This window comes from Lichenostomus cassidix, chromosome 5 (assembly GCF_008360975.1).
Source record: "Lichenostomus cassidix isolate B80296 chromosome 5, HeHo_3.0, whole genome shotgun sequence".
Classification (NCBI taxonomy): Eukaryota; Metazoa; Chordata; class Aves; order Passeriformes; family Meliphagidae; genus Lichenostomus; species Lichenostomus cassidix.
This window is the reverse complement of record NC_139486.1, coordinates 39,564,379-39,581,323: the sequence shown is the minus strand read 5'-3', so window position 1 is coordinate 39,581,323 and position 16,945 is coordinate 39,564,379. Positions and strand designations below refer to the sequence as shown.

At 34.6% G+C, this 16,945-nt stretch overlaps 1 protein-coding gene across 4 annotated transcripts in view; it reads right to left on the bottom strand.

Annotated features, from left to right (window-relative positions):
• The window catches only part of FUT8 (fucosyltransferase 8), a 99,993-nt gene that overhangs the window by 42,463 nt on the left and 40,585 nt on the right, over positions 1–16,945 (bottom strand). For 3 of the 4 annotated variants that reach the window (XM_085062595.1, XM_085062594.1, XM_085062596.1), the window contains 2 exons: positions 13,352–13,446; positions 3,744–4,169 (listed from right to left, as the gene is read on the bottom strand). In XM_085062595.1, the coding sequence (XP_084918721.1) occupies positions 3,744–3,946 (203 nt within the window). In that variant the 5' untranslated portion in view covers positions 3,947–4,169; positions 13,352–13,446. Of the gene's footprint in view, positions 1–1,008; positions 1,065–3,743; positions 4,170–13,351; positions 13,447–16,945 lie in introns of those variants that run through there. The other variant, XM_085062597.1, reaches the window with a different exon arrangement.

Genomic DNA, 16,945 nt, shown 5'->3' with positions numbered 1-16,945 from the left:
ATAAATTGGCAGCAAAGGAAGATTCAAATCTGAGGGCGGAAAGATCACTTCTTGTCATTGTATGCTGGCATTCATAGAGAGATGGATGGAAACAAGCACACTCCAGCTCCTGTTTTCAACCATCCCACAAGACTTTATCAGGCGAGGACACCAGAGAAGTCAGAGGAACCCATTATAATGGGAAATTCCTGGCAACTGAAATGTTATTGAAATGCATTTTACCATTTTAACTAACCATGTAATTAAAGACGAAATACCAATTTTCTCTAACTTCAAAATGGAAATGAGAAAACAACTTATACTTTTACTAAACTACTGATTCTTATAACCATATCTGCTTTCTGCCCCTTCCTGCCTGCCCTAACTAGCTATTAATAATGGCAAAGCTACTCATTATGACAATTTTCTACCATTCACAAAACTTCTTTGCTCACTAAGATAAATTCTGTTAATTTGGAGCTTTTTAACATCCAAGAGTTTCATCTAATAATGTCAAAATACTTTAACTAGCAGTTAATCAGATGTTTGTCTATTGTTACAATTCTACAGGTAGGCACTCTCATTTTGTTTAAACTCCTCCAAAAGCAGCCTGAAGTTCTTAATTGCAACATACCTAATTTCAGGCATTACTTTAACCCAGCTGCATACCTTAATGTATTCTATGTTTTAACCACAAAACATGTGCTGGGTTTTTCTCTAGATATAAAATCCCAGTGGGAAAGGGCAGCAAAACCATGTTCTTACTTCATGCCCTTTATGAGTTATAGTGATGTAGTCTCGTCTACTCAGATTTAACTGCCACTATCAGTAATCAGAGTTTTCAATGCAAAATAAAAAATTCTAGCAATTAAATCATATTCAAATAATACTTCCAGTCTTTCTGTCTTTGATTAGTAAAGCCTAAAATAAATTAGGTCTTTACATTAAGATGCAAACTGGAGCAAAAGTAATCTTTTCTGCTTAACTGGGTTTCTGAAGTGGTGTTTTGTTTCTATAATGTATACTCACAGCAGCAGTGATCTCTTCCAGGACACAGATACTGAATCCATGGACTGCTGGTCAATGCCTCATTTTAAACAGACATCCAGCTACAAAACTATAAATGGGACAATTTTAAAGCTAACAGCTATTTTCAACACAACTTGTTCTATCCGGCAAACAAAGAAATGAGATACTGAAATTCTGTACCACACTGTGCTTTAATACTTTAATAACGCAGGTTGATCAGGATATTTCTAAAACCTATTTGTGATGTTTCTATGTAAAGAGTATCATGGAATTGGCAAAGTAAAAATAATGAAAAAGCTCTATATTGTCATGCACCACTTCCCTCAAATTCTAGTACTTCATCAATCTCAGATTACTTCCAGCAAAAACTATGCCTGATTTATCTTCTAGTCTCAAGCTGGCTCATTCCTGGAGAGCACTGACTACTGAACCTGGACATGGGTGGCCATTCAACTGGTATTTAAAGTCATTTAGGCTTTCTCATGCAAGAATTTCAGATTCTTCTGTGGTTACATACAATCACTGAGGAAAGGTCTCAGCAATATTGTTAAACCACATATTTACAAAAAAGAAGCTGAACAGAGTCCAGTCAACACAGTTTTGCATCACCTAATCTAATTCCAGAATCCTGAAGGAATTAACTGAAGCACAGAGAAGGAATGCTGAAATTTTCTAACATGGTTAGAGTAGATATAAACTAATGTTTTTATTTATTTTTAGAAATCATGGGATATTATTAACAGTATAAGCTATTATTTAAAACTTGCCCACCAAAAATGTAACATTTGTCTGAATATAGATAAGGTTAGTGAAATATAAAAAGGTATTTAGAAATATCATCACTACCTAAAATATAGTTTAGCCTCTACTTAGTATCTCCTGTCTCTACTGCCTCCTTCTTGAGAGGAAGAGTACCCTGCCATCACTAAAATCATATACTCTCTTCAAGTCGCTGTGTAATTTGAATGAGCTATATTTCAATGGCTGTGTAATACAGCACATTACCATTCATTCAAGTCAGACAAACATGAGGGGCTGAAAGCATGGAGGGTGGTAATCTTTACATTGAAGGCCAAATATTACCACCTCTGAGGCCAGAAACCTCAAGGTTGACTATTATTGTCTAATATTCAAGCAAGTTAAAGATTTACTTTTAAAGACTGCATTTAGTCAAATACAGGGCCTTGCTTAAGCTTTCTTCATATCAGCCTACTCTGTATTACACCATTTTGTCAACAACATACATTAAATCTTTCCAAATGCTGTTGTCATCATGTATTAATAAATTGAGCTTGGAAGACTATAGCCCACTCGGCCATTCATGGCTATAATACCCAATGTGAAGATTATCTATGCTCACTGTAGAGAGCACTTGGGTCAGCAGCATTTCTCCACCTCTGGGGAGTACATGAATGCTGAGGTACTTCTTCAGGGCTGACATGCTCAAAACTAAGGTGTTTTTCTAAGCTAAGAAGCTTCATCAGCATGCAGCCGTATCTAGAGAGTCAATGTGTAATTTTGTGAAATGAAGCTGGGAAACAAACTGACCTGAGGTAACAGGAACAGGACTAGAACCCTAAAACACACTAGTAAAATAAAATATATTTGTGCAATTCTATAATTTTCCCTATGAAATATGAACCAAAACAGCAAGGTAGAAGATCCAAAATCTGCTCCTAAAGGGTATCAAGAGGCAAGTGCAAAATCAGTTTCTCCTTGACAAGCAAGAACCAACCAAGAGAGGTGAGGAGCTTTCAGTGCCCCTTGCTCTCCATGTACTACGCAGGTGATCCTGGCCACACCACTGCTCCACACAGAGCTCGGGAGCACAGAGCTGGGAAAGAGACAGGAACTGAATTCAGCTCTTTTAGAGACTTGAAATATAAACATCATCCTCCCATTCTGTAAAATTTTATACTGAGCTTTGCTCTTCTCTACCTTCCTGCAACACATGAAGCCTCTGCACTTGTCCCCATGATCCATCCCAGCTGTTTAGGTGAGATGTGGTGCTGTCCACATACTTAGGTCCAGCCTTCACTGACACACATCCTGCCTAAGCAGCTTTGCCTTTCAGGCTCTTATGACAGGAGATACCGTAAGGCTATGTTAAGAGCTGTCTGTCTGGAAAGGTAATTGTAATTTAAATTGTAATTGTACCCATCTACTATCTAGTAATTGTAAAAAAGATGATCCTACTGTTTTACAAGTATTTCTACAAGTCTTGCAGCAAGGCAAGGAAGAAAACTCAGATAAAAGAATTGTATAATGCAGCAATCTATTGCAGATCATCTTCAGCAAGTCAGCATTTATCTTCAACAAGCTGTACAAATGTTTTCAGCAATTTTAAAACGAGCTCTTCCAATTACTGCATGCAGAAGTATAAAGAACTAGATGTTCTAATTTGTATGAATGTCATAATACTTGCACTTGTTTGAAGTTTGCATTGAGGGGTGAATCACCTACAGAACTCTGCTATTGAGACAGTAACACTTGCACACCATTAAATGACTCTTAAATAATGATTACAGTAGACCAGAACCAAATGAACATTGTTTATTTAAAGGTTTTGCAATATATTTTCAGCTTCTTATAGCACAGATTAAAACACTTATATACACTTTTAAATGTTAAATATAATTCTACAAAAACTCCCACAAACAACCCTTACAATTTAATCTCTGAGAGTTAATATTTCAAACAATTTCTGAACAGTTTAAATTACTTTTAGATCCTACCTGAGAGATTCTGCCATGCGCCTCAAGTCTTCATTTTGCTGCTTTAACCGTTCAAGCTTAGCGAGGATCTTGGATAATTCACGGCTGGAGTGATCTGGGTGCTCGCTGTCTCGTACCAGGTGCCCACCAATATAAAAGAGTAAAGTTCCCCAAGCAAAGAGGATGAGCATAATCCAACGCCAGGAACCAGTCCATGGCCGCATTTTCAGAAGTTCAATTCACTCCAGAACTGCTGCCACTCACAAAATAGCAAACATTTTAAGTTCCCGGCTTGTAGAAAAATGGACAATTCCAGTTCCGCTGCTTCAACACATTGTACCAGAGAAAAATAATTCTCAGTGTTTATCTTACTGCAGCTCCTTAAAGAAGATTCTTATAAGGCTGTACATAGAGAGCATTAATATTGCATCATTCTTCATTTATATCCTGTGGGGAAAAAAAAAAAATCTAAAATTATAACTCTGATATGTAAAAATATAGTGGATTGCAATTAAGCTAAAGGTATTGTCATTAACATTCAAGAATGACAATAGACAATGTTACTACTTTCTGTCACAGAGACAAAGAAAAAAAATCTTTTAACTTTCCACAGAACAGTATGCTGAATTCAGGAATGAATGACAAAAGATATGTAATTAATCCTGGGTTTGAAATGGCCAGAAGAAATACTGCTTTTCATAAGACAAACATTTACCAATTCATGTGTCATTTCAGACATTAAAATAGTTCAAAAGTCATTCTGTGGTAAACTTAACATTGTCCTTCTCTATAAACAAATAGCTTTTATTTAATTAAAAATACATCTTCATCTTTTTCCCTTTTATCTACATTCTTCTAAATTTTTATCGTGACTGCCAGTCTTTAACAAAGGAGTTATCGCCATTGTAACAGTATATTCTACTATTTGCAAGTATTTCAAAATCAGGCATGACTTTAGAAATCTAGTTTTTAGAAACACTTCTGTGATGTTTCAAAAACTCATTTTGACAAGTTATTATTAAAACTATTTAAAAAACGCAAAAAATGCTCCAAAGGTAATAACTTCTCTCATAAAAAAAATACCTTGCCATTTTAAAAAATGCAAAATCACCTCAACTCATTTTCTACTTGGCAAAACATTGTTCAATGTGGGTAAAATCTCCTTATTCCATTTAGATCAGATTTTAGCTGACAGCATATCCAGAATCTTCCTTAAGTACTTCTCCCCTCTCCTCCCCTTTCTCAGCAATGTAACATTTCTATCCTTTTTAAAGGGCATATATATGCTGTTCTTACTCAATTTCCAAAATAACCCATATTTCAAATTCTCGATCTCTAAATCCACTGTATTTCCTCTGAGATACTATCCACATCTACCTTCTCCCAAATTATTCTGTTCTGTTTCATCCTCCTTTCACCTGAACTTTTTTTTACTTTCATTTAGTTATTTTATTCTGTTCCAACTCATTTCAAGTTTAGAGCAAAATCTTCCCAAAGTGCAATAACTTCCAAAATCACCCAGCTATGGTGATATGCCTGAAGCACACACTTCCAGAGACAATAACTCTAACACTGAAAAGGCTTAGTGTTTTCAATAGCTCTGAAAATGCCAAAAAAATTCTGTAGTTATCTTGAGAAGGGGAGTAGTTTGTGTATGTTTAAAAGAGGCAAAAAAATCCTCTTGTGACAATTGTTTATAGAACACTTTGCAAGCAAAATACAGATTTTTTTTTCCAATCTGTTTTTAATAAAACATGAGCCTAAGCAGACTCACAAATCAGGTATCTTCTTTATCAGAGGCAGCATTAGTCTGTCTCAAACAGTGCTAGTAGATCAGACAATCAAAAATCCACAAAATTGATATAACAAGTCATCAGGAACAGATGGTATTCTTCCAACAGTTCTAAAGAAGCTGAAGAATGCAATATTTTAATTATTAACAGAGGTTATAACCACTCATAACCCCTTTGTAGCAAAGGAATGGAAAATTAAAACAGTAAATTGAATTATTTGTAAAGACTAAAAACCCTGCAATTACAGGCCAGGAAAAAATATATTCATGTCACGCAAAATGGCAGAAATAATAAGATGAAATAAATCTGCAGACATTAAGGATGAAAGTAATCAAAATAAAAAAGTCCTAACATTGCTTTTAGAAAGACAAATTGTGCCTCATAAATTTATTAAAGTTCTTTTGAAGATGTAAACAAATACACAGGCAAGACAGAATCAGTTCTAATTGTTATGCAATTGATTTAGTCAATTAGGGTTTTCAAATGGCATTCAACAAGGTCCCCAAAATGTTCCAAAAAACTAAGCTGCATGGAAGAAGGAAGTTCATCACATGAGTCACCACCCATTAGAAGAGAAGTACAGTAAGAGCAGGCAATCAGTTTAAGTGGAAAGTGTGATCAGGGACCTCTCTGGATGCAGACAAAACTTCATACAGCTGGACATATTCGTAAGAGTTTGAAAAACAAGGTGAAATATGAGGTGAAAAAGTCGGACAGCAATGAGCTGAAGGTCATCAAAATGTTTAATGAGAAAAAAAGTCAAAACCAGGAAAAAAAAAAAAATCAGTGTGTAGAGCTGTGTACAGATGAGCTTTGAGGCCCATCAGGAATAGGCTTTAGCTGTGATTGGTAATTCTGTGAAATATCAGTTCAGCACTCAGCTACATGCAACCAAGTCCTCACAGGTTTTATCTGATTTCCCTCAGTCTCTGAAGATGCCATTGTACTTTTTCATCAGTTAAGTCACAGTAGATTTAAATATAAAATAAAGATGCCAAACTAGCTGAATAAATAGGAAGAACATTCTGAAATAACACAAACCAGCCCGTATCTCAAATGTGGTGTATCTAATTACACATGAGTTCTAGCAACACTCAACGATCAGCTTTGTACTGTAATGTGCCTTTCACATTAATTCTTTTATTTCATACTGTTCTGGGAATGCAAAATGTCAATGTATTTGACACTTTGTCAAAGCATTTCACATTCCAGGGATGGGGCATACAGTATCCCTGGATGTCCCATCCCTGGAAGTGTTCAAAGCCAGGCTGGATGGAACTTTGAGCAACCTGATTCCCCTGCTCATGGCAGGGGAGTTGGAACTAGACAAACTTTAAGGCTCCTTCCAACCAATTCTATCATTCTCTGATCTTTAGATAAATCAAATTACAGGAAAAATTACTAATTTTAAAACATTCAATTTTTATAGCTTGTGTCAGGTTTGTGAAAGATCTCCACATGCAGATGTATGCCACAGCTATCTGCCTGACAGAAAGTCAAGATGCAATGTCAATATTTATAATTCTTTAATTTTCTACAGCTGTTTATGAGTTTTCATACTGTAAACTAAGCTCAGGACTGCCAAGACTGAAAGTATGAGCCTTAAGTTAGAAAACAAAAACCACAGCAGCAGCCCACAAATGCGGTAATTTAAACCTGACATGGATCGTAACAAACATAGTCATTAACACAGTCTGACACTATGTAATAATGACACCTGTTATATCTAAATAAGAGCCCACCAAACCTAAAAAGTGGGGCAGAGCAATACCAATAAATGTATTTTATTAAGCAGGAGACAGAAAAATATCTAAATAGCAGTGATTAGTGTTATTAGAAATGTATGTTATAATTATATAAGATCCTTTATCTAAGAATATTATGTTACTTTGATTTTACCAGAGAAAGCCATGTATTTCAACTTACTAGTTATCCCCTGAGATCTACCATGATTTCTTGTCTTACATTTGATTACATTTGCCCATACCCTTTCATTTTTCAGTCATATGGACATCAAAACATAGTATATTGACAATTAGCTAATTTACCTTTTTTTTCTTCAATTTTAGATTAGTTCTTGTTTCCTTTCTAGGGGATCCCGAGAATGGATGACTAAATTCTTATGATGTTACTCCCTAAAATAATGTAAAAAAGTATCTCTTATCTATTTCAAAAGGCTTACCCTGGATATACGGGGTGAAAAATAACGTATGCCGCTGGTTTCCCCAACAGCTCTAGAGAAATATTTCAAGTCAACTTTCTTTTTTAATTTCACCACTACACACAGTTAAGAGTGTTTTGCAACCTGATCCCTCAGATAAATCATCTCCCGTTTACAAGAGCCCAGCTACCAACCACAGAAATCCCAGTCATAGGTGCTAGGCACGGATGGAAAGACAAAGCTCAGTACAATAAGCAGCTTACACCAGTATAGTAAATCAAAACCAGCTTTAATGCCAGTGTCAGTATGGGGCTGCAGATGCCACAGTGAAATTGGTAACCTTCAGTCATTCCTGAATGTTGTAAAGACACAACTTTTAGCTGCCATGAAATAAAGCAGTTTGGTATGACATAAACAGTGCAAAATTTTCCATATATAAATTAAAAAGTTTTCCTGGTTCCATGAAAGACAAGATGAAGAGACTACAGACATCTATAAAATTTTCTCAACATAATGAGAAATAAAAAGCACATTGATGGTGATTAAAATGAAGGCTTTTTGTTTTTAAATGCTGGAGCTCTCTGTCAATCCTAACAAATTGATTTGTTATTTCAGCTACTAAAGATATCAAACCAATACCAGGAAGAAGTTCTGTAGAATGAGATCAAAGTTACATTAAAAGCAAATACTAAGTTGAAACTATCACATACAGTAATCTCTTTTTAATATTTAATTTAATCTTGTAGCTCTATTATAAAAAGACACTACAAAATGTGCAGCAATATCTAATGAAAGAAAATAGGTCTGGTAAGCACTGACTACCATAATTCATTAGGAATACTTAATCTTCAGTGTATCAGTTGAATGAAAAATAACATTGTGAGTAAGGAACTCAAGTTAAATTTTATTTATTTATTGTAAGTGCGTAACACAGAAAATGTGGTTAGTGTCACCAACTTACTTAGACTCCACAATGAGAAGACAGAGTATTTACCTAAAAATAAGGGTCTGCTTCAAGCCTTAATTGGGAAATCAAATTGTGCATACTATACATGTGAGCCACAAGTGACTGTAAGAACATGAAAATGTTTTATTGCCAAATTAATAGGAAAAATTTGGTTAAAAAAACCATTACCTCAATGCAGTGGAATGCACTGAATGAGTAAATGAAAATGACTAAATGAAACAGTAAAGAGACTTGATTAAAATGGTAACTAAAAAAAGAGACAGAAGTGTAGTACCACTATCTTAATGAGAAATAATGTGCATCCATGTCAAAATTAATATGCTATAGCAAAAATTATTAATCAAAAAAAAAGATACATACTACCTTTCCTCATCTTGCTCCCATAAGGCCTTCAAGTTATTTTAGAGCTTTAAAAGGTACTTAAGAATTAAAAAATTGAACAGCCCAGTACTATATAATTTCAAATGGAAGGACATCTTCCATTACTTAAATAAGGTGCTTTTTAATGTACTGTTTCAAACATGCTTTTAATAGCAAATTCAGTGATGTAGTGTGTACTTTTGCTTCCTACAGAATTATGGCCCCAGAATAGCATTATGATTTTTCTTGGCATTGTACAGTTTCAAGTTATTTTAGATTAAATTCAAAGCAAACTAAGCAAGTCTACTTTTGGCTCAACCACCTACTGGCCTAGATTCACTCAACAAAAGCATCCTTATGTAAGTTGAAAAGAAGGAAATTACTCATGAAGTAAAGCTCACACATCACTACAGCTAACATATACAGCATTATATTTAAGGCATGTATGTCACCTACAATTGCACAATGTATGAAACATGAAATTCATTCCACTCTAAGAGCTATCACAATGACTTATCCCTGAATGTGAAACACCCAAAAAGCAAGTTACACTGTACACATAACTTAGATTGAACCCTCATAGCATTGTTCATTTCCCTTAAAAGTAAAACTTAAAGTTAGTAATTTTAAGATTTCACTAACAAAAATCATCTTCTTAGGAAAGCATTCAAGTCTACGTAATGCTAGCCTGTTTTGCTCTCATAAAAATGAAAATTAAAACCAACTTTCTGATTCCAGTTCCTATTTGACGATGATGCGATGGCACAGTCTCTGACAAAGGATTAGAGCCTAAGGAAATAATCCTTTTAGGAAATTAAAATAAAACTAAGAATCAAAGGACACAAGTAACAAGCAAATGCCTCTATAGTGTTTGACTAAAATAAGCAAACCTTACAAATATTATTCACGGTGTATGCAATGCATTCTCTATGAAGACTTATAATAATTGAATCAGAATTCTATATGTAACACAAGGTGTTGCTGGTGTCTCATATAAAACAAATACTTGCTTTTCTCTCTTGGAGCTGCCTACTGTGATGTATCCCAAAACAGGATTTCTCTTTTCATGGCCACATTACTCCAGCAGTCAGCAACCCTTTTACAAGGACATAATACATTCAAATTTTTGGCAGTTATTTCTCTTCAAATTTATAAGCTCCTATCTTATATACAGAAATTCTAACTTTTCATCCTTTTAACTTTGTGTTATTACACTTTATTACTAGCAACTACTCCAGTATCCCAAGTAAAGAAACTCTTGTACATTTTTCTGAGCCCATCAGAACACTCCTCTATTTTGTGACCTAAATTTCATTATCAACTATTATATTTTTGTGACATTGTCACTACTGAAAACATCCAAGATGAATAACACATGTAATCCACTGCACTAATAGGGTCTCTCCTCCAGGCTAATACTCTTCCTTGCAGCACAAGTCCCTGTCACTTCAACCCTTCAGCTACTTCCTTTTCCAACAAATGATTCCACTTTTCATCCACATTTTCTCTCACTCAATATAGAACTTTCTATGTGCCAAGAAATGCTGAAAGGAATACATACACAGTCTCTCCCAAACTATGTTTTGTTGGGAAATTTACCTCATTTAAACATTTATTAAGTAAACCCCGAATAATACAGATCAAACAATCTTTGAAAACAAATCTACACTGCATTTATCCAATTTTCCATTTTTAATCTACCTCTACTTTGTTAACTGTCATTTCTTTGAAATTTGTCCTCATGCTTTGCACACTACTGTGATCAAGCCAGGACTGGTAATTATTTCTGATTCTAGCATTCATATATATCAATCCCAAGAGACTTTATCCCATTTAGTTGCAAACATTTTTAGAATACTGACTGGAAACAACTTGGAAAGCATTTCATTAATCTGTAACTTTTTAATTACCTTTATTAACATACAAATTATATCTATTATTTTCTTCAACCAGAGAACAGAAATCCATTCACAGAGCATGTATTAATGTTTGTGTTCTAAAAGTATACAAAATGAAGTTCACTTAGTTTCCTAGTCAAGCTCACTGTTGTAGTTATATTTTTTCTACCCATAAAAACCATCCACTTCCTCTTTTTTCTGAAACAAGGACATAAACTTCAAAGTATGACATATATATACTTAATTATTGTAGAAATTTACTTCTTTTTTCTTCTTAGCTTCTATTCACATGTATCACAGGCCATAAGTAAACACAATCATTAGACTTACTTACTATTTACTCCTACATCCACAATTCTCTCTTTACTACTGTTTCCTTCTGTAAAAGTCAAATTTGATATCTGTACAGATTGCTCTGAGCAATTTGCAGGACACTCTCTTCATATACTCCATTATAATTTTACATTAATATATGCAGTCTACTCATCTGATAAAATCTGCAGATTATTCTCAAATTAAACATTTTCTTAATAGAATTCACCACCATTTTCAATTTCATTGCAAGTGGAAATTAATTTAATGCTGAAGCCTTTAAATACTGTAATTTTGTATCTTTATCACAGAAAACTCCCTGGCAGGAAGAGATGGTATTGAGAGACTTCCTTAACTGTGTGAAAGCTACAAGCTTGCTCATTCCATTTGGTTAGAAAACAAAATCATAACCAACCAGAACAAGCTTCAGAGAAAGACACAGTGTGATTTTTCCTTCCTGAAATCTTGCTAAAGAGGTTCTGTCACTGAGTGTGGAAGCTTGATGACTTTTCAGACTTAGAGAGATTATGAGGTAAATTACTAGGACTTGAAGAATTAAAACCTAGAGTCTAAAAGCAAGATTATCAACTTGAAAAGAGTTGTCTTAAGATTCATTTAGAAGCTTTAGCAGGATACATATTGTAATACAGACAAAACATTCAAAGTAAGGGAATGTAGGGGAAGATTCTGGAATTGCTTATTTTTGAGCTTACAGTGTGCATTTGAGGTAAAATGCTCAGCTGAGCAGCACAGAGACCATTTTCAATTCAACTGCATAGCATTTTGTACCTGAAAACAACTTTGCAGAAATTTGAAATGAAAGCTCCTTCAGAATGAAAGGCACAGGAATGAATAGACAAATATTCAAAATGATCAATTAGTAATCTTGTGCCAAATTTATTCTTCTTTTAGGAAGTCAGTATTTACTAATGCAACCAAAATAAAGTCAACAGGATGAGCACATGTCGAATACAGAGAGCTGATCAACAGCTCAGGAGTTGATGCATTTGCAACCCAAGTAGCAGCAATAAATTCCCCAAAATGACAGATGATCAGTGAAGACATCACAGAAATCGCCAAACCAAGGTGGCTACTGCTTTTTTCAAGTTCTTAAGCAGTGTGTAGCAGAAAAATTGAAACTGAAAGAACATCAAGTGCAATTTCCCTCACAAGCCTAGGTTCAATCAGAACCATGTAGGAAAGCAATTAAGGAATGCATGCAATTATTTCCTATAAGCCTCCTCTTCCATGAGTGATCCCTAACTACCACAAATACCTAAGCTATTATCAAGAATAATAATCTTTGTACCACTGAATAAGGTCTTAATTCTTTCACCCCAAAAGGATTTCTAATATTACTTTCTATTTTATTATATTCCATTACATTATCTCCTTGCTGTTTAAAATGGTAGAAATTACCCAGGTAATTTCTGAATTTTTATCCTCCACAAATCTAAATATCCATCCTTAAGGGAAAAAAAAGCCAAAACAAAAATAAAGCCAAAACAAGCAAACAAAAACAACTCCACAAAACCAAAATCCACACACTTAGGAAGTTTCACATCAATCATATGCTAATAGAAATGATTCGTCAAAGAAAAAAAAAAGTGGTTATAACAATTACAAATGTTTTGTTCAAGTTTTTGAGAAAGCAGGAGTAGAACAGAAGAGACTGATTCAAAATATCTAGAAACTGCAACACAATTGCTAGTTATTTGTTTTTCAATATAAATAAATTGTCAATTATTAAAAGTTCCCATGATAGCTTATTTTATACAACATGCAACATTGACTTAAATTCTTTGTATTTAGTACATCCCATGGTCATGCTGGTGAAAGTGCAGCAAAAAGTGTCAGTGAAATGTCTATCCCTGCAGATTGCTGGGCAAAGACCTGCAATGCACTCCAATCAACCCTGCTTTGATCAGTGGTGTTGGACAAGAAGATCCCCAAAGAAACTTTCCAAAGCCAGCTATGATGTGATTCCATGAAATCAAACAACTTTTACAGTGTTTGGTGTGTACAAAAAAATTATTCTAAAATGTATAACACACAAATGCACAATCTATTTTGTCTTTCACATAAATAGCAGCACATTTTAAAAAATCCTAACTTTGTAACACATATGAACAACTTACCCTCTCCATGACAGCAGGAAGTAAACACAGCTGCATCATGGAGGTTGGAGGTTAACATGTAATTCCACTATTCCAGCAGTCAGTGAAATTAGTAACTGTTTGAAAGAAAACAAATAAAGTCCCTTTAATTTCACATTCTGTAAGAACAACTTTTGATTTACTCTTTATCATAACAGTGAGAAAGAATCTAATGTTTTATTTTAAAATACCACATTTTCTACTTGTTAGTTAGCTAACCATGGATTATCCAGAGAGATCAATCACTCAATCAGAATATTTTTAACTACCATTTTTCATTATATCTAGATTAGATACAATGTGATCTAGCAAGCAAATAATTAAATCAAAGAATATTTTAGGCTCTGTATTGATTTAATGAGTAAATTTTACAAGTCTGTCTCACCAGGCCCAAATTTCCCTTGTTAATATTTGCCAACTTCAAAATTATGTTTGAAGTCGATTCATTAATATTTACAGATACCATCAAATTTGCAGCTGAAAGATGTTCTACATTTTGAATGCAAGATATAAATCTGCATAATCAATTAAAGCAGTTCAGCCATTTAGCAGTTTTGTCAATTAATTGTTTCCCCATCTCTAAGCATTACTCCCTGTTCAAAATAGCAGGCAAAACTTTGAAATGGAAAAAAATAAAAAATAAAATCAAAGATAGAATATTTAACCGTAATTTTAATAAAATTAATAGATGAGTATTCATGTATGTTCTTTCATATCTTTTACCATTTGTAAAAATTATGAATATGTTAAGAAAACCTTGGAAATAATTTTCCTTCAATCAAAATATTAAAAGTCCCTAGAATAATCATTGGAGAAATCACAAATCTGGTGATCTGGAGAAAAAAAACACAAGTAAGTTGAACAGCTCTTTAAAAGTATTCCATAGGAAAAGAATACAACTTCCAAAATTTCAAGGAACTTCCTGGTATCTTCCAAAGAAACATAAGCTCTCTTGTTAACTTCTGAATCTAAAAACATAGTCTATCTCTCATAACAAAGTTCTTATGATGTTGGTGACACCAGAACTGGAAGCAGCACTCCAGGTGGGATCTCACAAGAGCAGAGCAGAGGGGCAGAATCACCTCCTTTGCCCTGCTGCTGTTGATGCAGCCCAGGACTGGGGTGGCTTTCTGGGCTGTGAGCACACACTGCCAGCTCATGGGGAGCTTTTCATCCAATCTGCCCTCTGGTTTTTTTGATAGACAGTATTAGGGGCCCAGAAGGCATTCCCCTTGCTTCTTCACTATCATTTTAACACTTCTGTAAGATCATCAGGTCAGGTAAGGCCTCCTAGAGAAAGAGGGATAATTTGCACTCCTTGGAGATACTCTTGACTATGCTCAGATCCAGGAGACTCAAGAAATTGTGTGGTGTGACAGTGAAGAAATTCCTTTACAGGATCTTGCTACCCAGTAAAGAAATTGCAGCAAGGAGCAGGGAGCTGGCAGTTTGATCTTAGACACGAAAGGAAAAACTTCCTTTCAGCAGATCAGAGGGTACTGTGCAGTTCAAGGTTAAAGTCCCTGAATTAACTGCAACCAAGTAGAAGCAACAGCACACTCATAATGGCAACAAAGGCAGAGAAAACCTCGTATAAATTTTTCCTTTTTCTTCTTTCTTCCCTATTCACTGAGTTTGAAATGCTTAAAATGTTAATCATCCTGCTATTTTAATAAAACTTGGCACTTTTTCAATTAAAAAACATTTGGTTTCCCTTGAGGAGCTAATTATGCAGAGAACACCTAAGCCAACTCACAGTCCTATGCCACTGTAGTTACTAAATTTATTTCTGCTGGAAGAAAAAAAACCCAAAACAAGACACACACACCCCCCAAGAACAAAACACAATGCAGTGAAGTATTACTACTAATCCTACTTCAACTATACAGCTTCTGGTCAGAGATAAAAAACAAACAACTAAACACCAATTTAGGTACTTTTAGTATCAGAGACCAAACATTCTCAAAATTATGCTATATGAACATCTAAAAAGGTTCAGTTGTCACAACAGCAGTGGTTCGGAGAAGTCCATGCCCACAGCACTTGGGCATTTTTAAGCTACAGGTATACACAGAATATTGACCCTGAAAGAGTTTAACAGGAGTTAAGGATCTAATCAGAAGTAGTAACTTTTCTAAACTAGATAAAAGAATCAACAGTAAATCAACAGGAACAAATACAGTTTGAAAATAATAAGCATTCCTTTGGTTTAGATACAGTAATAAATACAAGTGCTCACAATTCTTGTAACATATTACATTTGAAAGCTTAAAAAAAGGTACAGTAATTTCTCACTTTTCTTTTACAATTGATGTAATTTTGAACAAAAGAGGGAATTGTACCTTGAAAGAAAAAGAGCAGCTTACTTGTCAAATATATACAAGATTCTCTGTCAAAGAGACAAAAACTCATTGGTGACTCTTCTTTCAGAAAGATAAAAGAGTAAATTGCAGAAACAATGCACTCCTCCAATAAATTTATATATATGGACTCATTTTAATGGCATAAGCAATGGATAAAGCAGTCTTCACTGTTACAGTCTTTTTTAACTACTAAGATAATACATTAACCAGTAACTCAGTGAAGTGAGAAGTTACCTTTGTTTAATCTGAACTGAAATGTCTCTGTAAAATAAAAATTACCTTAGAAAATGAACAGGACAATCATATTATAGTAAGCATTGGGTTTTTTTCCTTGCTTACTTACTGTCTCAGCTCCATACAATCCTATTCGAATACCACCACAGTCGATTAATAATAAAAATTCAAACCTCAACTCTAACATCAAGCATGGTCTTCCTCCACAGTAGTAAGTTAATAATCTACTGACAGTCCCTGGAGAAACCTCATTCCAAAAGAAAATAGGAAGAGCAATAATCTGTGGAAGCAATGAAGTAAAAGAACTATGGAAGTTAGAAAGACATAACTTGTGTTAAAAAAAGAAAGAATTTGTGACATTGAATTGCTTCTTACACTTGCAAGTAAACACATAAGAAAATCTGGGGATTAGGAGTTCAACCTGGATAAATTTGGCTCATGACGTAGGAGAAAGTAGCTCCTAAATGTGTAAGTGCAAAACAGATAAAGAAATCAGCCACTGAAACAGATGATTTCATTAACGGATTGCTCACTCCCTTTTAACTGAAGCACCAAAAATACTTTCACAAATATACAGTAGTTGAATCAAGAAGCTGAATAGAACTGGGCTTTCTGCCCTGCATTAGTCATATGAGAGTTGACAAACAGAAATGGCATATCTCTTTCTCAATAGAACTTAATAGAATGTTTGCCTTCTGTTTCGGTGCTCATCTGGGACCAAAGTACAGCTGCCTCTTTCTTCTTGGGGAAAGTGCAGCTCCTTAGTGGTAGAATAATCTGGATACCCTGGGAGAGGAACAAAGAGGGAGGAAAAAACCAATGGACAACCTTAAGGTAATATTTGACTTTTCCATTCTTGCTGCTGCTGTAGCACTCCACTAAATTTTCCTTTCCACTTGCTTCCCCATGTCATTCCTTAATGGCTGCAAACATCAGAAGCAAGATCAGAGGTAAGATTTTTCCTCTTTTGGCTGGCATC